Source organism: Mesoplodon mirus (genome assembly GCF_964341445.2).
Source record: "Mesoplodon mirus genome assembly, chromosome: 3".
In the NCBI taxonomy this organism is placed as follows: domain Eukaryota; kingdom Metazoa; phylum Chordata; class Mammalia; order Artiodactyla; family Ziphiidae; genus Mesoplodon; species Mesoplodon mirus.
Window position 1 is genome coordinate 10,193,285 of NC_138978.1, and position 22,925 is coordinate 10,216,209.

General features: G+C 45.7%; 1 protein-coding gene across 1 annotated transcript in view; it reads left to right on the forward strand.

Moving 5' to 3' along the window:
• Positions 1-517: 517 nt before the first annotated feature.
• Positions 518-22,925, forward strand: part of PDPN (podoplanin) — a gene marked incomplete at its 5' end in the record, with an annotated part of 28,048 nt that continues 5,640 nt past the window's right edge. Inside the window, 6 exon segments of the mRNA XM_082613919.1 lie at positions 518-559; positions 561-653; positions 655-731; positions 733-815; positions 20,103-20,236; positions 21,792-21,921. Coding sequence (XP_082470045.1) covers positions 518-559; positions 561-653; positions 655-731; positions 733-815; positions 20,103-20,236; positions 21,792-21,921 — 559 coding nt within the window.

The following is a 22,925-nucleotide window of genomic DNA, read 5'->3' on the forward strand; positions in this document are numbered from 1 at the left end:
TCTCCGGCAGCCCCCCGGGAGCCCGCCCGCTCGCGGCCCCTGAACAAGGGCGCAATTTACCAGCGCGAACCGCCTCCGGCTCACCCAGAGGAGGACGGCCACTTTTTTTTTTAAAGCCATCAAATTCAATATTTACAAGAACATTCCCTTGCTTGGTTCTAAAATGACTGGCCACACAAGGAACAGTTTACTTCTAAGAAGAAAAACCTAATCTTGTGCCTTATTCTTAAAAAAGAGAATAGTGATGTTTAAAAATTATCAAAAAAAAATCGCTTATTGCCTGCGCCCCCTTTCCCTCCTATAGGGGAGCAGAATAAAAGCCTGTGTTGCCGGGGCTCGGGGCCTCCGCGCGTGCCGGCCGCGCCCCGCAGCCGCGGCCCTGTAACTTTAAACCTGGCCTGAGGTCATCGTTTTCGCGCTGGCCAAACAGAGGCAGGGGGCGGTCCTAGGGAGCCCCGAACTGGGACCACCTTACCGCGCGGGCTGTCCCCGCCCTCGCCCTCGTTGGGAGAGATAAATGCTGACTCTGATCCGAAAGTTCCCAACTGCAAAGTTTGCTCCTCCGGCTGCCGCTGCGGGCGAAGGAACTCGGGGACCCCTCCCGCGTTGGGACTTCTGCTCCCCGCATTTTCCAGCCCCCAGTCTCGCGCTCCATCAAACGAGGGCCTCTGGCTGAGGAGCTTTTTCATAATCTTCCCCCAGCACAGAAACGAGCTGCTCGGCCCCCCCAAAGAACAAGTCAACTAAGAAAATGTGGAAGGTGCCAGTTCTGTTCTTCGTTTTGGGAAGCGCATGGCTCTGGGTCCTGGCAGAAGGTAAGACCCAGCAGGCGGGGCTCCCTGCAGCTCCTGGTGGGGACGAGCGAGCTGGGACTTGCGGGAACGCCCGGGCCTGGTATTTGAGGTTGCCCGGGAGAGCAGAGCGGAGCTGGCAGTGTATGTGTGCGCACGAGTCCGGAGGACCCGGGAGAACGAGAGACAGCGGTTTTGCTGGTGCCAGGTCGCAGAGGAAGAGCTGAGCGGGGTGCCAGGAGGAGACTCCGAATCCACAGGCAGCAGGTGGAGAGCAGAGGGGGGTCTCCCTCGGTGGCGGCCCACCCCCTGATGGAGTGGAAGGGTAGCCGCCAGGAGCCTTCCACTGGCGGCGCTGGGCTTTCCTACAGGGCTGTGTATCGGAGGACCGCCCATGGCCTCAGAAGAAACTGACCCCGAGGAATCGGGAGGGATAGGGGCTGGGGGTGGAATTCCCCTGTGCTGCGACTGGCTCCCTCTGGGGGGCTGCCAGGTCTTATACCCTGTAGGAGGGCACGCTGGACACACTCAGGACCCTACCAGCGGAGACCCATTGGAAGAGGCCTCCGTTATCCTCTGTAGAGAGGATAGTGTGTGGGGAGAGGACTGCAGTGGAGGGTCCTGAGTGCGTGGAGGGCTATTGTGAACACTGAGATTTAAGTTCCTTTGGGGCCACGTGTGGAACTTGGCCAAGAGCGCCAATGACCGAGAGTTGGTGGTTCCTTAGACCTTCACTCCACTGGATCTGATGATGGGAGCTCTGCCTGCCCATTACCTGCGCCGTCTCCTCTCCTTTTCCTCTTTCTCTTACATCTTCTTCTCATCTTGCCTCTTCCTGGCTCAGTGTGCTGTGTTTGTGGCACCCATGCACATCGGTCAGAGTTTAATTTTTCTTGGGTTTTTATTTTTAATCCGTTTCCAAAGTAGAATATAAGCTCCCTTGGACACAGCTATGTCTTCGCCTTGATCCCGAGGACCAAACAATATCTGGCACCACAGTAGTTGCTCACTGAATATTGGTCCAAGGCGTTGTAAGCTAACTTGTGATCTTTGGAGTTGGAGGTTGAGGAAATTAAACTCTTTTTCATTTTCCAAATTGAGGATGGAGGTAAGCCTGGTGCCAGAAGAATCCTGCTTGAAGGGAGGGGTTTGAGGGAGGGCTCCACACAAAGACAATTATACCCAGCCCTAGGGAAGTGATATAGGGTCTATTACTCTCTGCCGGGCCGTCTGCTTCGGGGAGACTGAGCAGCTCTCTTTGCAGGGCCGTGAGCTATTCGTGGCAGTCCTATCTTTGGAACTTCTCTCTCCAGGGTGATATACATGGCTCTGCGTTTCAGTTACATTTCCTTTTTGGCAAGACAGTGTGCAAATGACAACATTTTGTGCTCAGCGGGGCAAGGTGTGGGAGGCCCCCAAACTGAGCCGCATCCCAGCTCTGCCCAGGAAAATCGGCCGCTGGGCGGCATCCTCTGTTTTCTCCCAGGGAAGGGTTAGCCATAGTTATCTTAAAGACAGTCCCGAATATCAAAGGTACTCCTAAAAAGAAGTGGTAAACCTTGTCTGAAAAAAACCAGCCACCCCTAGTACTAGCAACTCGATTGCTAAAGACAGAAGCATCCCCCGGACCCCTCCCCGGGGGCTGTGTGTCAATGCAGAGTTGCTGGGCTGCTGGCGAGGATTTGAGGCCCAGAAGGAGGTTTTGTCTGAGGATAATGAGTGAGGCAACTTGAATATGGATGAATAACTTCTTTGAGCTGAGCCATTGTGGGCTCTTGTTGGGGAGCTGGGCTGGGGGTAATTATGGTGATGAATTTTATTATCTTTCTCATAGAAGTCTACTCCCCACTGGGCTTCCCTCATCTAGTGTTATAATCTGATTCAGTTGTATAATCTGGTCCCATGTGTTGTCTCTTGGGATGTTAGTGGATTCAGAGCTCTGCTGTCCACACATCTGGCATTTTCCTCCTTTGGCAGGCCCTGCCCTCACTCTGAACTTTCATCCAAAACACGTACACGGGCCTCTTCGTGAGGTCGTTTATTTTGTGAAATTCTGCAGGCTGCTGCTTGCTGAAAACCCACATGTGCTTTTCCGGGACCAGTCCACTCAGGATTAATCATGCGGTGAACAAATTTCCCTGTGATTTCCCCAAAACTCTTGCCAGTTTCGGATGCTCGGAAATCTTCACGAGTTGCTAAGAGTTTTTTGTTGCACTTAAAGCATGTCAGGTCTGTTAGAGCCTTCGTGAGGGCTCCAAGATCCAAGATCGCATTTAATATAGAAAAGCACATTTTGAAAAAGTATCCAAGCATAAGAAGGCTAAGTTGGGACGTGGCAAATAGGGAGGAACCCAGGCTGAGCAGAGGTACACAGCCCCTTCTCGTTCCTCCGGCCTCCGTAATGAGAGGCCGGTGAGTAACTCTATACTGAGAATTACAGAGACCCCAAACCTTGGAGTGACAGTGGATGGTGTGGCCAAGTAGGAAGGACACCACCTCTCTCCCATTCCCATCCCCCACCACGTGCTAGGAATGTCACAGTTCCCTCATTTAATCATCACCAGGCCTTGAATTATGCATTATTATCTTCAGAATATGCCAGAACTGGGATTGAAAAAATGGGCCTAACTCCAAACCTCAAGCTTTTTTTTGCTACATTACACGCTAAAAAAAAAAAAAAAAAAAAAGGAGGTTGAACTTGAAATTAAAGGTTAACCTTGCTTTAAACTCCTTAAACATGAAAACAAAATTTTTTAAGGTACAAAAAGTTCTTTACATTTAATACTTACCATAATACTCCTTTAAAAATGAAGATGTCACAGTACCTTAAAATAGGATTTATTAATTCATTCCCCAAATAGTAATTCATCATCTCCTGAAGTGCTGGATTTGAACTCTAAGCACATTTGGGGGAGGCACACCTAGCGTAAAGCATGCACTGCAGTCCTCACCAGCAAAACGAGGAAAGTGTGCTTTAAATTCCACTGGCTTATCTGAATATTTGTCATATTTCTGGCTTCCAAGAGCAGGCATGCCAGGTTACCACTTGTGGAAATATTACAGGGGAGGATGTAGAGAGAGAAAAGGCTCACATACTTGGCAGTACCCTTTTGAAACTCACTTGAGGAAGCTAAATCAGGTCCTCTAAGGCTCTCCAAGGAATCTGCCATTCCTTGGATATTCCAAAGAAATATCCAGTGAGAGTGTTTTGCTGAAAGAGAATCAAATGATTGGGGGGAACGGGTGGGTTACTGAGATAAGTCTTAGGATTCCCGTGGGGTGGGCAGGAGATAAAAGCACCTTTTGATTGGAGTTCTGAATCTTTCCCTACTGATGTCTTAAAACTTTTTGGGAAAGGAAAGTGATCAAGCATTTTATCTGAGGGCTCTGAGATGGAGTCAGGTTAGGGAACAACCGGAATTCTGCCAACTTTCTCCAAGGCAGGAAAATGAGGTGGCTGTTTCCTTCCCTCTGTCTCACCCCAGTGCCCACCAACCAGCCTGCTCATGGCGGCTAGTCCATGGTAAGCATTCCCTTGAACTTCAACAGGTAGGGATGGTCAGGCTCTCCCGCCTTTTCATCTGGCCGAGTGTCTTTGCCTTGGGAATTGGTCAGAGGAGATGGGCTTAATTCTTTGAGGGGAATCGAGCTAAGTTCAGAGGGAAATTTGCAGACCTGCCCACCTCATTCACCTAGTTGTCTGAGAAGCTGCAAACTGAAATTGTCAGGGCAACACTAAATTTTATGCAGGGAAGAAAAACACCCACAAACCAAAAAACAGCAAACCTACCAATAGGATAATCACCTTTCCGGAGGAAGGTGTGCTCTCGACCTCTGTCCAGAGGGTCAGGGCTTCCAGGGCTCCAGGCAGTAGAGAGAGGTCACTGAGGTCCCTCCCCCGGAGCAGGGGAGGTAATCATTGTCATTGTTACATTTGTAGCAGGCAGGGGAATGACAGTTATATGGAATATAGGTGGGAAGCAGGGAAGGGCCACTAGAAGATGCGTCAACATATTACTGATGAGAACGAAGTATTTCCTGTAATTCATCACACTGTCTCCATCTGGGTGAGTAGAACTCAGCTAATATAAGCAAAGCTGTGATCCAATGAATAGTATCCTGCCCAGAGGAGAAGGGAGTCTGTTTGCCTAGAATCTAGACAGGGAGGGGAAAGGAATAAGGACTAGATGACGTGAAGCCTGCCTTGCCCAAGGAATGCATTTATTTAACAAATATTTACTTACTAACTTCTTTGTGAGTCAGGCAAGGCAAACGTTATCCTTGCTAACAGCTAGTATGCAAGATATCATATCTAGTGGCTGTAGGGCTTCTGATCTCAGTCCAGGTGTTCCTGTGAATTAGGGATCGCTGTTCTTTCACAGTCTGGAAATGTATTCCACCCAACTGCTTCACCCCAGACTTTGTTCTATCTGCACCAGACAGCATTTCAGGTATTTCACTCTTGAGAAGGGCACGCCTTGAATAGCAAACATGGGTAGAAAGCATTGGGAAACTATTTCCCATTCTAAATAAGCTATTTGATTTCCTGCCCTCTTATGAGCTTGGCTAGGGTGAAACAGTTTCATCTGAGCTAGATCACCCTATAATAAGATTAAATTTCTGAATCTGTAAAACTAAAGGGACTAGATTCTGGATGGGTGGTATTCATAGCAGTAAGTGTATAATAACAGCTAACAGTTACTGAGTGCTTAGTATCAAGCACCTTCCAAGCCCTATTTCATTTAATCCACACAACAGACCTACAAGGTAGGAACTATTTGTATTTTACAGATGGGTAAAGAGTCTCAGAGAGCTTCAGTAACTTACACACAGACACAGAGCTAGAAAATAGCAATGGTGAGACTTCACTTCAGGCAGCTCAACCCCAGAGCTCACACCCCTAAACATTCAGCACAACAGCCAGCTATGCTTAGGGTTGTGGCCACCAAGGACACTCAGAGATGTCAGCAGGTTGATTTCAAGTAACTTTTACAGCAGTAACTCCACTTGTTATTTGTTGGATACATAATTCAGATTGAAGAACTAGACTGACGTTGGGGTACCTAACTAAAGGACATAATCCCTGTTCTCTTAAACATTTATAGAGCACACATATTATTAAGAACTTTAAGAGTTAGAATGGAATCATACAGTGGGGCTGCAGCTCACACAGAGAGGCAAGGCAGATGTGTGGGTGGTGTATACAGACAAGGCAGCACAAAAGTCATGTCCTGCGTGGCACACACCATTACCTGCTGCTAGTTTGGAGATGAGATTCTTGTGGGCTTCAGGAGCTGGAAAAAACCCTTGTGGGGAAGATGGGACTTGATCTTGGCTGTGAAAAATGGTGGAGTTGGTTGGGCAGGGTGGCAGGGAAGGGCAATCCTGGCAAGAAAGACTGCTTGAAAAAATGCGTGGAAATTAGAAAAACCTGGAGTTTGTGTGGGAAAAGGTGTGGGCACCCAGGGCTGGGAAAAGCCATGAAGGCTGGCTGGAGTCATGGGTGTCATGGAGTCATGAGTTGGGGAGGGCTGGAAATCAGGGAGAAGGCTGAGTCCATGTTGAGTTGGAGGTAGACCTTTTTCTGTAGGCAATAGGCAAATGGGAGCAGATTGGGCCATGAATAGTGATTGCCAAAAGAAAACTTAATGGCGAGGACACCATATGGGATTGAATCTAGTTTATGGGACTAGTCTGGGGGAGGGGGAGAGTCAGGAGATAAAGAGGCTAAGTGTGGTTACAGAAGAAGGGGGAATGAGATCAGATTTGGGGGAATAAGAGCCAGCAAGGCTTGTAGCTCAGTACCTCCAGATTTCTTCTTATTCTTTCCTCATTTTCTGACTTCTTCTTATTCACCTCTTACACCACTCATCACTGCTTTAAAATTTTTTATTGATATATAATTCTCATGACATAAAATTACCCCTTTAAATTAAACAATCCAGTGGTTTTTAGTATATTCAGAGAGTTGTACAACCATCACGACTGTCACTATTAGAATATTCTCATCACCCCCTCCTCCAAAGCCCCACACCATTAGCAGTTGCTCCCATTTCCCCCTCCCTCACCCCCTAGCAACCACTAATCTGCTTTCTGTCTTTATGGGTTTGCCTATTTTAGGTATTTCCTATAAATGTCATCATACAATATGTGGTCTTTTGTGTCTGGCTTTCACTTAGCATGGTGTTTTCAAGGTTCATCCACGTTGTAGCATGAGTCCGAATTTTATTCCTTTTTATGGCAGAATAATATTCTATGATATGGCTATACTGCATTTTGTTTAGCCATTCACCCATTGATGGACATTTGGGTTGTTTCCTTTTTGGGCCTGTTATGAATAATGCTGCTATGAACATTCATGTACAAGTCTTTGTGTGGACATATGTTTTCATTTCTCTCAAGTATGTCCCTAGGAGTAGAATTGCCAGGTCTTATGGTAACTCTATGTTTAACTTTTTGAGGAACTGCCAAACTGTTTTCCAAAGCAGCTGCACCATTTTACATTCCTCCAACAATGCAGAAAGGTTCCAATTTCTCCACATCCTTGCCAACACTTGTTATTTTCCATTTGGTTGAGTGTTTTTTTTTTTTAAATAGTAGCCATCCTGGTGTGTATGGAGTGGTATCTCATTATAATTTTGATTTGCATTCCCCTAATGACCAATGACATTGCACTTCTTTTCATGTGCTTAAAGGCCATTTATATATCTTCTTTAGAGAAATATCTATTTGTGTCTTTTGCTCATTTTAAAATTGGGTTGTCATTTTTTATTGTTGAATTCTGTGTGTATTCTGGATACTAGACCTTTATCAGACATATGAATTGCAAATATTCCTCCCATTCTGTGAGCTTTTTCAATCTCTTGATAGCGTCCACTGAAGCACAAATTTTTTAAAATTTTGATGAAGTCCGATTTATCTATTTTTTTCTTTTGTTGTCTATACTGTTAGTGTCTTGTCTAGGAAGCCATTGCCTAATCCAAGGTCACAAAGGTTTACTCTTATGTTTTCTTCCAACAGCTGTATAATTTTAACTCTTACGCTGAGGTCTTTGAGTCATTTGAAATTAATTTTTAATGAATTAGTCATGGTGTGAAATAGAGGTCCGACGCCATTCTTTTGCATGAAGATATCTAGTGGTTTCAGCACCATTTTGTTGAAAAGACAGTTCTTTCCACTGAATTATCTTGGTACCCTTGTCAAAATCAATTGCCCATAAAAGTGTGGGTTTATTTCTGGACTCTCAGTTCTATTGCATTGATCTATACATCTGTCCTTATGCTGGTACCACATGGTCTTTCTTTCTTTTTTTTTATGCCCATTACATCATTTAATTGCAGAACCAGAAGACCCACATTATGAACCAGAAATTTGGCCCTCACCAGGCAGTAAGTCAGATGGCAACTTGTTTTTTAATTAATTAATCAATCAATTAATTAATTGGCTGCATTGGGTCTTGGTTGCGGTGCGCAGGCTACTCATTGGGTGGCTTCTCTTGTTGCAGAACACGGGTGCTGGCGTGCGGGCACATGGTCTTGATTACTGTAGTTTTGTAGTAAGTTCTGAAATTGGGAAGTGTGAGCCCTTCTCTTTGTTCTTTTTCAAGATCGCTTTGGCTACTCTTATCACTGTATTTTAATCATTTGTGTACATCTCTTGCTCTTTAGAGAAGAGAGCAGGACCCGTCTTATTCAGCACTTAAAAGAACAAATGGTTGGTACGTAGTAAACTTTGGCAGGAGGAAGAGGGAAGAAACACAGTGGCCCAGTCTGTTTGGCAGGAATGACAAGAAGGCAGGTGATAGAAATCAGATTGGAGGGGTGAGAGATTAGGAACCAATGCGATGAGAAGGAACGGGAGGTTATGCATTGTCTTATAGACACAGTGAGTTTGAGGTACTAGTAAGACATCCAATCTGATGAATCTGATGGGTACCTGGGGAGACCTCAACTAAAATGGCATCAGAAATAAGCCCTGGACACAGTTTGCTGCCTGAATTCCCCATTCATGGGAACAAGGGAGAAAGATGGCAAGGAGTCTCAGAAGAAACAGGCTTAGGCTCAAGGCCAAGGGCAGATAGTGGAAACACAGCTACATACTGTGCATTCCTGTAGGGCCTCATCCTCCTGGACTCACAGCTGGTCTGTCTGTGGAGGATGTCTGTGCATGGGTGGATGGTGAGGTCAGAGCCGAAGGGGCTTCTCTTTTCACTGTTGCAAAATCAGGGCCTGCTCAGCTGACAGCCCCGCGTGAATCACAAGCTCAGTTTCCGAGCAGATGGTGAGTGTTTCCCAAACACCCCATCATCCCGTTGAGATGCTGTGCTCCAGGCCGGCACTTCTAAAGCCCGCTTTAGTTGTTTGGTTATTCAAGTACTAAGCGGTCCACCCTAGGAGATGGCCTCTTTGTGCAGGACTGCGACCCCGGCCAGGTTCCAGAAAAGTTATTACAGAGGTGTTGATTCCAGTCCACAAAGCTGTGAACTCATTTCCTCTTTTTACTGAGAACATTCCGCTCTTGGTCAAGAGAGAAACCTCTCCCCAGGTTGAGTAATCTTGGTTGAGGTTGTAACCAACAGCCTCGAGTTTTGGCATTTGAAGGGTCCTGAGCCCTCTTTGAGGCTGGGGTGAGTCGGTAAGTTGATTCATTCTCCTGAGTCCTGAAAAGTGTAAATATTCATTCATTCATTCATTCATTCAGTTATCAGAGACTATGCTAGTGGCTGGGCCATAGACTTACAGCAGAAAGGAATGCTGCCCTAAAGAAGTTTGATAAATTGATAAATGCTAGTAGGGAGAAAGTCGTGAGTGTGGTGTTATCAAGCCCTACACTAATTTAGAGGAGATTACTTTCTCCTGGCACCTCGGGAGGGTGCGGGTGGGCGCTGAAGAAAGAGGTGTTTTCCCTGGGCCACGAAGAGTAGGTAGGGTTTGGGTGGGTAGTGATGGAGCTGAGTGGGGGAGGAGAATGAGTGGGAGCTGTGGAAAAGTAACCAGTACACATAAAGGCTGTGTAACGGAGTGGTTAGAGCTGGGGATTTCTTTGGGGTCTGACAGATCTTGATGTGTAACCCCTGCATCAACCCCTTGCTGGCTACATGGGTAGATTACTCTCAGCTCCACCATCCTCATTTACAGAATGAGGATGATGTTAGTCTGCAAGGCTTTTGTGAAGATCAAAAGAGAGTGCTTGGCACAGACGTTGTGCACATTCTCCTATAAAATAGTCGCCATTATTAAAATACCTACCTCGTGGATGGTCATGGAGATTGATTGCGAAGATTTGTGAAGGGTACACACTAGGTCTCAATTCCTTTTCCCCCATCGAAGGGAAGAGAATGGATGTGGTTGGGAGACCTGACTTATGGACTGCGTGTCCTGCACCTTCCACCTGCCAGTGAGTGGTGAGTCCTTGCTTCTGAAATGAAACAGGAGTCCCCGGCCATCTCTGGCCCCTCTCCTTTCTTTATTGCCATGTCCAGCAGCAGAGACTTTCAGAACGCTGCCTTCAGCTTTGGGAGGTGACCCTGAGGGGTCAAAGAAAAATGCCCCTTGGGGCATTGAGCATAACCTCCCCTTCTCTGAAGCCAGGGGATGTTCGCTGCTCCAAATCTTAATGGGTAGCATTTCTTCTGATTTCTCTAGAGGAACTAGTGACACTTGTCTGATCTCTGCAGGCTTGACACGTTTCTCTTGATTTTTATGGGAGAGGCACACATCCCTGATGCCGACAGCGGGCAGTCTCAGCCTCAGCCTGCACGGACGGACAGGACCGGATGCAATGAGTGGACAGGCTGCTGCTCATTAAAAATCAAACAGCAGGGCTTCCCTGGTGGCGCAGTGGTTGAGAGTCCACCTGCCGATGCAGGGGACATGGGTTCATGCCCCAGTCCGGGAAGATCCCACATGCCGTGGAGCGGCTGGGCCCGTGAGCCGTGGCCGCTGAGCCTGCGCGTCTGGAGCCTGTGCTCCGCAATGGGAGGGGCCGCAGCAGTGAGAGGCCCGCGTACCGCAAAAAAAAAAAAAAAAAAAAAAAAAAAAAATCAAACGGCAGAGCAGCAACGCTCATCCTCATGGGGAAGTGCCGTGCTTTCAGCTCTGCTGTCTCTGTCACCAGGGGAAGGCTTTCAACAATTCTTGGGTGAAGCAGGGTGGACAGTGGTAGTAATATTGTAAGGTAAGGGATAACTCAAAAGAAATCTCCTACGTGGCTGTACGTGTTCTCATTCAGTCAGTCACTCAGCAAACATCTGCTAAATACTTAACCATGGTGCCAGGCATGGGGAATAGGGGACTCTGTGGGCTGGAGGCTGTACTGTATTGCCTGGAGGAAAATTAAGAGCACGTGTGTCCCTCTGGGGTACTGAGTGGTGTGGCCAGACTTCTAGGAGTTGCCTAGATTCTCCATGGCCACATTGGGATCCAGTGAGCCATTTACCAGGATCCTTGGAAGGGGTGGAGGTGGTGGGAAGCCCACAGGCCACATCAGTGATTGTACTGCCCACAACCCCGGGGTCTGCCAGGAGTTGAGGGTCTGGGTCAGCAAATGGCTTTCAATATTCCACAGAAAGGCTTCTGTACAAGTCGGGATGTGGGCCAGCCTATGGGACCAGAGGGGTCACTCAAAAGATGTGGTAAATAAAAGCAAAGTCCGAACACCTTTCTTCCGGCTGCAGTAACCCACGTCATGGTAACGAAAGGAGTGCCATCGAACAGCTAAATTGGGGATGTCTTGAATGGAGGTGAAAGAGTGTACAAAGATCTATCTCAGTGATCACAGTGGGTGGTCTGCAGAATGTTGGAAAATGTTGGAGGTTGACACCCCTCTGCAGTTTGGGGTGTGTTTATTTTCAGGCTTCTGAGCACAGTTTTGAGACATGATAGAAAAATAATGTATAAAAAAGCCAGTGTCTGGGCAAAGAAACAGAAGCAGGCATTTTTGGTTTGGCTTTTTCTAAATAGATGTTTTGACCTCCCTCTAAAAGCATTACATTCTCCCAAATTTAATTGGGATTATTTGTTTGTCCGTTAGCTTACAGTTTCTCCTACAGGGAAAATCCAGAACTTCCTAAGATGTTGCAGGAAAAGAAAAAGAGCATTCTACTTCTCGATGGCCACAAAAATCATTCCAAGGCCATGCAGTCATCCATCTTCAAAGGGTTATTTGTGCATTTAGATGCTGGAGCAGCTCAAGATGCTAGAAAATCCAGACAACATGAAAGATGCCTTAATCTATTGGCTAACACCACCGGTTTTCTTTGAAACCCTGGGGGTAACTCAGCTTGACTTCATTTTTTTTTTTTTTTTTTTTTTTTTCTTTTTGCGATATGCGGGCCTCTCACTGTTGTGGCCTCTCCCGTTGCGGAGCACAGGCTCCGGATGCGCAGGCCCAGCGGCCATGGCTCACGGGCCCAGCCGCTCCGCGGCATATGGGATCCTCCCAGACCGGGGCACGAACCCGTATCCCCTGCATCGGCAGGCGGACTCTCAACCACTGCGCCACCAGGGAGGCCCCGCTTGACTTCTTTTAAAATCAACTTTCCCACTTTAATCTCCAGCTGTTGGATTCTGAAGCTTCAGGTCAGCAGAAAGAGGACCACAGGGAACTTCTTCCTTATGTGGAGATGGAAATGGGGCGGAGGCTCTTTACCTAAGCTTATGTAGGAGACTTCTGTGGCTGTCCTGATAAAACAAGGTGAAATCCAGTAAAGGACTCAGAATCATATGGGAACATCCTACTTTTTCAGTTCACCGATTCATAGTCTAAATGTTATCAGGACTTCCCTGGTGGTCCAATGGTTAGGACTGTGCCTTCTAATGCAGGGGGTGAGGGTTCAATCCCTGGTCGGGGAGCAAAGATCCCGCATGCCTCACGGCCAAAAAACCAAAACAAACCCCAAAACCCATAAAATAGAAGCAAGGGCTTCCCTGGTGGCGCAGTGGTTGAGAGTCCACCTGCCGATGCAGGGGACATGGGTTCATGCCCCGGTCAGGGAAGATCCCACATGCCGCGGAGCGACTGGGCCCGTGAGCCATGGCCGCTGAGCCTGCGCTTCCAGAGCCTGTGCTCTGCAATGGGAGAGGCCACAGCAGTGAGAGGCCTGCGTACCGCAAAAAAAAAAAAAAAAAAAAAAAAAAAAGAAGCAAAATTGTAACAAATTCAATAAAAGACTTTAAAAAAATGAAATAAATGTTGTTATCCAAGGGCTGCAGCAAATGGTAAAATGAAGTCTCGCCGCTGAGGTTTCATACTGATTTCTGATTGTTGGGGTAATGACTTCAGATGCTTTCCAGCCATTACCCGTCCAGTTCTTTCCCTTCCCGCTGCTCTGTCCCGGTGCAAACACCACCCGCTTCTGCCTGGACAACAGTCTAAGTGATCTCTCAGCTTCCGTCTGACCCCAGCACCATACCTGACACCCACATCTATTCCATGGCACTAAGAGTGGTTCCTGGGACTGGGGTTAGGTCCTGCCCCCACTCAGAGCATGTCCTGGCTTCCTTTCTACTCCAGTTGAAATCAAGACCCCTTCCTTACAGAGTTCCACCAGACTGGCCCTCCACACCTCCCCGGTCTCATTTTCTTACCATCCAGCCACACTGATCACCCTGTTTCTGGAGTGTGTGGTGCTCCAAGCTCATTCTGGGCTTCAGGGTTAGTTAGACCAGCTCTTCACCTACCTGGAGATCACTCAGTCATTCAACAAGTATGTACTGAGTGCCTCCCCTGTGCCAGTGTCGTAGGCAATGGGGACATTGAGGTGAAACAGCCTTTACTGAGCTTATGTTCTAGTGGGACAGTCGATCAGTGAATATACAAATATTCACACTAATATTAGTGTGTGGGGAGGGGGGTACTGATTTCCATGGGTGGTCAGGAAGGCCTCCCGAGAAAGTGCCCTGTGAGCAGGGATCTGAAGGGGGGGGTGTGCAGGAGCACTATCTTGAGATTTTCCCTGTTTGTCTGCTTGTTGTGAGCACCCGTACTCCACCACAACAGTACCCAAATCCACGAGAGTGGAGACCTCACCTGGTTCACGCCTCTGACTCCAGTGCCCAGAATGGGGCCCAGCATATAGTAGGTGTGCAGTAAATATTCAAGGAGATAGAGGTGAACCTCGGGAAAGCTCCAGTCTCCATCGTTGCTGCTGCCTTTGTTTGTAGAAGCAAGAGAACCTCTGCTCTGAGAAATACAGCCTTTGTAAGGCAGATCACACCTGACTTCTTACCTGCCACTTCTGGATGCTCAGTCCGAGAAGGGGACTCATTTGAGGAAATAGAGGTTGTCGTCACTAAATAACTTGATTGGGGGATTCTAACAGATGGGGTTTCATAAGAGGAGGTGAGATGCCCAAGGAATCAACTGCTTCCGACAACCAGGATTATAATTTTTTTAATGAAGATATTGGATACTGTAATTCAATTTATTTGGGTGCATAATTTACATTTTTCATTGTTAATGTAATCTTATGTTAATCTTTTTTTTAAGCATCTTTATTGGAGTATAATTGCTTTACAATGGTGTGTTAGTTTCTGCTTTATAACAGTGAATCAGCTATATACATATACATATATCCCCATATCCCCTCCCTCTTGCGTCTCCCTCCCACCCCTCTAGGTGGTCGCAAAGCACTGAGCTGATCTCCCTGTGCTATGCAGCTGCTTCCCACTAGCTATCTATTTTACATTTGGTAGTATATATAAGTCCATGCCACTCTCTCACTTCGTCCCAGCTTACCCTCTCCCTTCCCCATGTCCTCAAGTCCATTCTCTACATCTGCGTCTTTACTCCTGTCCTGCCCCTAGGTTCTTCAGAACCTTTTTTTTTAGATTCCATATATATGTGTTAGCATACGGTATTTGTTTTTCTCTTTCTGACTTACTTCACTCTGTATGACAGTCTCTAGGTCCATCCACCTCACTACAAATAACTCAATTTCATTTCTTTTTATGGCTGAGTAATATTCCATTGTATATATGTGCCACATCTTCTTTACAGGATTATAATTTAAGGGAGGATGAGGATGGGGGTGAAGAGGAAGGATGTCAGAACCCGGGATGGGTGGGCATTTTCCAGGCAACAGCTGCCATAGAGGCACAAAAGGATCTTGGGGGCCAATGAGCAGGCAAAACACTTGGCTTTGCATCCACTCACTGACCAGGCCAACTTGGCAAATCGTTTAACTTGTGACCTTGTTAAAGAAAGTTATTTTGGCACTTGTTCAAACAGTTGGAAAACTTTATTCAAGACTATTGCCATAGGGGAGAGAGATGGGCTCAACTTCAAATACAATAAGGACAGCTGGGGATTTGTAGCCAAGGAGCAGAGTGAGGGGCAGTGGATGGAAAATGATGAAGAAGAGACCTCAAGGGTAGGGGGAGTCTTGCTAAACTGGCCTAACAGGATTCTTGCTAAAGGCAGTCCAGGGACTTAGACATCAAAGGTGGGAGATGGGGAACTTGATCACATATCGAGGGGTCGAGAGATTGTCTCTAACCTGACTTAGCAGGGTTCTTGCTGAAACTGGACTCTGCAATGATGGACATGGAAGCCCAAGGCCATGGTCTCATTGAGAAGAGGGCTCAGAGGAGCCTCACTAAGGTTTGGTCCAGGAGGGCCTCTGTCAACCTCACCTTCCTCATCTGATCAATGGGGACAAAAATGCCAGTGCAACCCACCTTGTGATATAAAGTCAGCCTGAAGATGTTGTGTAAACCCTACATTGCTGAACAAATGGGAGAGAGGGTGTGTTGTAATGCTGTTCCTCCTGCCCTCAGCAGAACCTATGACTCAGAAAGATCTCAGTGCACTTGTGTTCGAGTGTGGCGCCCTCTCCTTGCTTGCTCTCTGCACCCTGTTTTATTCTAACTACATCCCTGGCACAGAATTAGCTCAGCAGCCGTCAGCTGGTGTGAAGAGGAAGAGGGAGATGATGGCGAGGGGAACACAGATTTAGGAATCAGTTCTGGAAGGAGTCTGCAGACAGAGGGTAGAATGTAGGGGGCATGGGGGCAGACGGCAGTGCCCAGGCCATTTAGGCTGGTCCTTTTGCTAAAGGTTTCTCCCAATACCATGACACAGTATTTGGAAGAAACTATTTGTCTCAATGAGAGCTAGTTTTGAAGCAGAGAGGAAAAGAGGAGTTATTGAAATGACAGTTTAATCCTTGGGGGAAAATCAAATTTATGTTCCCATTTTACATTATGCTTTGAGGTGAACACAAGACAAATAGAAAGAACCTTAAGGAAAATATAGATGGGGCTTCCCTGGTGGCGCAGTGGTTGGGAGTCTGCCTGCCGATGCAGGGGACACGGGTTCGTGCCCTGGTCCGGGAAGATCCCACATGCCGCGGAGCGGCTGAGCCCGTGAGCCATGGCCGCTGAGCCTGCACATCCGGAGCCTGTGCTCCGCAACGGGAGAGGCCACGACAGTGAGAGGCCCATGTATCGCAAAAAAAAAAAAAAAAAGAAAAAAAGAAAATATAGATGAATATTTACATAATGTTGAGGAAGGGTTTGTAAGTATGACATCAGAGGGACAAAACAAGCTTAATAAGTTTGACTAGTGATAGACCTTGCCACTTACAAAAGAGACATGCCAATTAGTAAAAAAAAAAAAAAAAAAACAGATTGTAGCATCTATTCCAAAGAATACATTCTTAAGGCATAAAGAGCACTTAACAATTATAAAAAAAAGGTGAATACCATAAGAGAAAAATGGTCACAAGAGAAGACACTCCTATCGGCCAGCAAACAGATGGAACAACTCACCAGCACAAATCAGAGAAGTGCAAATAAAACAACAAAACTGAAAACACTTACACAAAGGCTTTTTTTTTTTTTCCACAAAGGCTTTTAATTAAGAATTTGGGACTGTTGCAAGACAATCATAGTAACAGTGTGATTTAATGTTCCATCCAAATTCTAAAATATTTTAAAAGAAATGCTATCCCATAAATGTATGGAAACTAGAATAATTTCTTTGGAGCTATTAGAGTTTAATGCTAAGATAAAAATGATTCATAATTAACACTTTTATCCCAATAAGCATCTCTTCAGTGCTCATTTGTTCTCAAACTTAGAAACCTTAAGATCTAATCAAATTATCACATCATCTTCTTAGAGGTAGTGCCTTTTTAAAGAATAATACATACACACAAATTCCAAAGCAAATGGATGCCTTACAGCCGTATTTGGAAACTTCCATTGGTTCTGACCGGCAGGCTGGAGGAGGCTGGGTGTGGCAGGAAAAAGGTGTTCATGTGAGCATAAGGGGACACCGCTCCAGAACAGACTCTGTTATTGTAGGTTCATCGCTGCACTTATATAAACGGTTTTGCGTGTTGCCTGTGCACACACGTGTCTTAGGAAGAAAAAAAGGATTGGGGAGTGAAGGCATCAATACATGATTTGAATTTCACCATTCAAGAGAAAAGGATGTCAAATGCTGGCTGGAAACTCAGCAGCTGGGCTCGTAGGAACCCTTCACCCAGGAAAGCCTTCAGCCGAAATAATGAGAGGGAGAATTGAGCATCTCTTGTTAAAGATCAACTTTCCCATGGAGCAAAAAGAACGCCAGGGCAGTGAGACAAAAGAAATGCCTCTTAATCATGAGTGTCATTCATAAAATGTCCTTTGTCTATTCAGAGCAATTTTAGTCCTTGGGTCTGTGGGCCAAGAGTAGAAAAGAACAAGAAGGAATTTTTATCAAGTTACGCTTTCAATGAACTGAACATTCTATGAAAGAATTCAAACTAACTTCATTCAGTACTTAATTTGTTTAAAGCAAGGGTGGCTTTATTTTGTTTTTTAAAGTTAGAGGATGCCATATAGTAAGTGATTTTGCTGAACACTCCAGAAAACATTTTTTAAGTGGATGATCTGTTAACTGAGTTCAAACCAGGAGTGGAAGAAAAGAAAATAGGATGCTTAGTTTTTAAATAAAGACTGCTTGCCTAGCAAAGGGATAGTCCCCCTTGAGCTTGATAACTACATTCAACATTTGGGACTTCCCTGGTGGCACAGTGGTTAAGAATCCACCTGCCGATGCAGGGGACACGGGTTCTTGCCCTGGTCCGGGAACATCCCACATGCCGCAGAGCGGCTAGGCCCGTGAGCCATGGCCGCTGAGCCTGCGTGGCCGGAGCCTGTGCTCCGCAACGGGAGAGGCCACAACAGTGAGAGGCCCGCGTACCACACACACAAAAAAATCCACCTGCCAATACAGGGGACATGGGTTTGAGCCCTGGTCCGGGAAGATCCCACATGCCGCGGAGCAACTAAGCCTGTATGCCACAACTACTGAGCCCGTGAGCCACAACTACTGAGCCCGTGTGCCACAACTACTGAGCCCGCGAGCCACAACTACTGAAGCCCATGTGCCACAACTACTGAGCCCGCATGCCACAACTACTGAGCCCGCATGCCACAACTACTGAAGCCCGTGCACCTAGAGCTCATGCTCCACAAGAGAATCCACCACCCCCCACAACTAGAGAAAGCCCGAGCGCAGCAAAGAAGACCCAACGCAGCCACACACAAAAAAGTACATTCAACATTTGCTGAGATCATGGTCATAAATCCTTAGCAGGAGCCCCCAGCAACCAGCCAAAAAGGGAGGCAATCCATTTGCAGGCACTGAGGTATTCAGTTATTGCTAACTAGTGAAAGCCTTTCCCCCCACCCCAGATGAAAAATAAATGCATATGCTTGGGAGGCTCATCCAGAATGTCGATTGGCAGCATTGGATTAGGACCCTCAGTACAAAAAGAAGGCTCATGGAACAGGAGAATTTACTCTAGAGGTTTCCTTCCTCTATGCATCAGCAAAAAAGCTGTGATCAAATATTTATTAGCTGTGACTTTGGCTGAGCTATCTAAGCATGGGAAAAATAAGGAATCTTAAGGCAAGGGCCAGATTGCTCACTTAGGCGCTGTCTAGATATGAATATCTGCCCTTCAATTAAGCACATAAGTCTCCAAGCAGCCCCTCGCTCTTGCTCCTGGGCTGTGTGTGCTCACTTATTTTGCAACTGCATTTAGTCATGGAGTTTCTTCCAGAGCCACTCTGAGTCTGGAGAGGGAACCCATGACCAACGAGTCAGATTTGTTTTAACTTGTGAAAAGGGTTATTTGATGAGTTGAGATGGTGCTCCTACTCGGTCAGGATTAGCTCCGATCATTGCGGTAGAGGGTGAAGAAGAGGCCACTTCTGGGCCTCCCTGGTGGCGCAGTGGTTGAGAGTCCGCCTGCCGATGCAGGGGATGCGGGTTCGTGCCCCGGTCTGGGAGGATCCCATATGCCGCGGAGCGGCTGGGCCCGTGAGCCATGGCCGCTGGGCCTGCGCGTCCGGAGCCTGTGCTCCGCAACGGGAGAGGCCTCAACAGTGAGAGGCCCGCATACCGCAAAAAGAAAAAAAAAAAAAAAAAAAAAAAAAAAAGAAGAGGCCACTTCTAGTTCTCTCCCAAGTCCTGGAATTCAACCTGCAATCCCACCCTCCTCCCATCCACCCTCCTCCCATCCACCCTCCTCCCACCCACCTCCATCCCCTCCTCCTCTGAAAACCTTTCTCATTGGCACACAGGATCATTCATCTAGTGGTAATGCAGAAAAGCCAGGGCCAGGGGCTGTGAGGTCTCTCTTTAGTATAGCTCTGGACGCACTAAAAGTTCTATTGGTTATCTCGGCATCCTTAAGTATATTACTGATCTCCCCCATAGGCGATAACCCCAACCGTAAAAGAAGAGGTTGAACTCTGTGTCGTCTATGAGGTCTGTGGTCAGAGCCAGTGACTCTAATCATTCAAGCAGACAGCAGTCTCAAAATTAAATGGAGAGTGAGATTGATTTTACAGAGAAGGAGGCCCTGCTTTTGGACATTCTGATTCAGTAGGTTTGGGATAGAGCCTGCTAATTAGCATTTTTAGACATCTTTCCAGGTTATTCTTCTAGGTCTAAACGATATTCTATTGACCCGAATGCATTAATTCATTGTATGAAATGGCACCAGGAAGAGTCAGGTTCATTACTGAAAAGGCAAAGTGTACACCCCCCATCCAGCATACCTCAGTGGGATACCAGGGAGGGGCTGCCTGCTTCACCTTTTTATATTCCCATCTTCCTTTCTTTTACAATGGAGATAACCAGGCAGTTGTATGTATGTAGAATGGTTTGTGTTAAGCCAGAATGACAACCCCTCTAAAAAGAAAAAAATACCCAAAAGAAATGAAAAGAAAATAATCTGACTGAAGCTGGCCAGTTAGGTCTGCCCACACGATTTCCACGTTAAGGTCTGACTCCGTCTTTCCTTTTCAGTCAGCACAGTCCGGCCAGAAGATAACATGACTACAGGTGTGGCAAATCACAACGCGACCCTGGGTGGGGAAGATCACATGGCGACCCCAGGTGCCAGTGGAGAGCCCCATGAGTCTGCTGGCTCGACAGCTCTGGTGAGTGATCACATGCAGGGATATTTATTATATGTATGTGATGACATGCAAGGTTACTTATTATATGTATGTGGTCACATGCAATGATATTTTGTGACTGGCTTATTTCAGTATGCTTGAACATAATGTCCCCAGTGTTCATCCATATTGTAGCATGTGTAAGAATTTTTTTCCTTTTGAGGTTGAATAATATTCCATTGTATGTACCACATTTTCTTCATCTGTTTGGATTGCTTCTAACTCTGGGCTATCGTGAATAGTGCTGCTATGAACATGGTTGTGCAAATATCTCTTCCAGACCCTGCTTTTAATTCTTTTGGGTGTACATCCAAAAGTGGGATTGCTGGATCATATGGTAGTTCTATTTTTAATTTTTCTAAGGACCTCCCTTCTATTTTCTGTAGTGATTGCAACCATTCTACCAACAATGCACAATGGTTCCAGTTTCTCCACATCCTTGCCAACATGTTATTTTCTGTTCTTTTGATAGTAGCCATCCTAACAGGTGTGAGGCAATAATCTCATTGTGGTTTTGATTTGCTTTTCTCTGATGATTAGTGATATTAAGCATCTTTTGTATGTTTTTTGGCCGTTGCGTACCATATTTGGAGATTTGTCTACTCAAGTCCTTTTGCCCAGGGAACTCCCTGGTGGTCCAGTGGTTAGGATCTGTGTTCCCACTGCAGGGGGCATGGGTTTGATCCCTGGTCAGGGAACTTAGATCCTGCATGCTGTGCCTTTTGCCCATTTTTTAAATCAAGTTATTTGACTTTTTTGTTATTGAGTTGTAGGAGTTCTATATACTTTAATCAGATATTAAAGTATATGGTTTGCAAATATTTCCTCCCATTCCATAGGTTGCCTTTTCACTCTGTTGACTGTGTCCTTTGATGCACAGAATTTTAAAGTTTGATGTGGTCCCAGTGATCTGTGTTTGTTTTTGTTGCCTGTGCTCACTAGCATGTTTGTTGAATGCTACATTGGCATGAACTTTGGAGTCAACAGAACCATTTCCAAGTCTTGTTCTGTTGCTTGTTAGCTCTGTGAGCTTGGGCATATTATCTGATCTCTCTAAGCCTGATTCATACTATAGGGTTAATAATAGAATTTACTTAGGGGTTTTCTGTGGTGTATTTGAGAAGGTATTTAGAGGGCCTGGCAAATAGTAAGCTCTTAGTAAAGGCTAACTATCACTCTAATTGGGGGAGGAAGGGCATTAAAAATAATACAACATAGTATGTGCCAAATAAATGTTACAGGGGAAAAGTGCCATTCAAGTTCAAGGAAGAGAAAGAATTAATGCCTCGTGCCCCAGTATTTTCTGAAGAGTTTAGACCTTCGGAAGTCAGCGTGCTAAACATTTGGCATTTATTTCAGGATTTTATTCCTATCCCCATTCTTGTTTTTTCTTTATGTTTGTTTTCTTGTTTCCACTTTAAATTTAGGTCATCATATAGCTTATACATTTATGCCACCTTAAATCCATTTCTGTTATAAGGCAGAGTATAAAGCATTAGGTTTTATTTCTGTTTTGCCTCATTTACATCTCCAATAGATGCCGACAAGAGCAAAGAGCATAACAGAGGGTCACAAAGAGGACCTGCCAACTGCGGAAAGCACAGTCCACTCCCAAGGACAAAGCCAGAGCACCACAACCCTGAATGTGGCAACTAGTCAGTCCCCAGGTAAGAAAACCAGACACCCCAGTAGGGGTTGATCTTCTTCTGCATAATCAGTGTATTCCAAAAAATCCAGGAACAAATATAATAATCAATAGGGCACATATTGGAATGCAAGCACTAATTTTGAACCAAGCTTTCTGTGGTAGGTTCAGAATTTGTATTTATTGGGTTGCTGAACACAGCTTTCTAACCTTAAATGACAACCAGTGATAATGCCTCCACAAGGGCAAGTTAGGTAGCTGCTGGTGTCATATTGCTGACCCTAACCTGATATAATGCCACACTAAGAACTTTGTGTTGACACCTAAAAGCATAAAGCTTAGCCAACCTATGTAAATCTTAGTAGATTCTATGCTAACATTTACCATCTTACACTGAGTTCATGTCTGTACACGTGAAGCAAGAATATACTCTAAACCAGTCTTACCAGGATTTGGGGTTGTGCTTGTGATTCACAGTTGGTACCTGCAGCAAAGTGAATGGGACTCCTTGAGGTGAAACTCCTTAGGACAACTTTGAGCCTTTGTCATTATTATGAGGTTTAGACCATCACTAATGAGCATGAGGAAAGATCATTGCCATTACAACTTAGCAAGGGAAAGAGCCTCCTATTTCCAAAACTTTCTTAAGAGAAATTCAGTTGTTTGGGATATTTTAAAAATATACCTTATTTTATAGTAGATAGGAGTGGAAGAGAAAAGGAACTAATCCTCTAATAACTGCAGTGAGTGCTTGCTAACTCAAGCAATTTTCTATAATCATTTTATATACTTAGGTGTTTTCATCTTTAAATGAAAGCAAACATAAGGACCTTCCCTAAAGCCGTGGTTCCTGAAACCAGCTGCACAGCTGAACACCTAGAAAGTTATTCCTTACTGTTTAATATGCATTTCCAGACCCAACCGCCAATCTGGTTTTAAAAACTCTGTAGCGCTTCTGAAGATTTTTTGAATGCATTATATTTGTACACACATGTTCATAACAGCAGTAGACACAGTAGCTAAAAC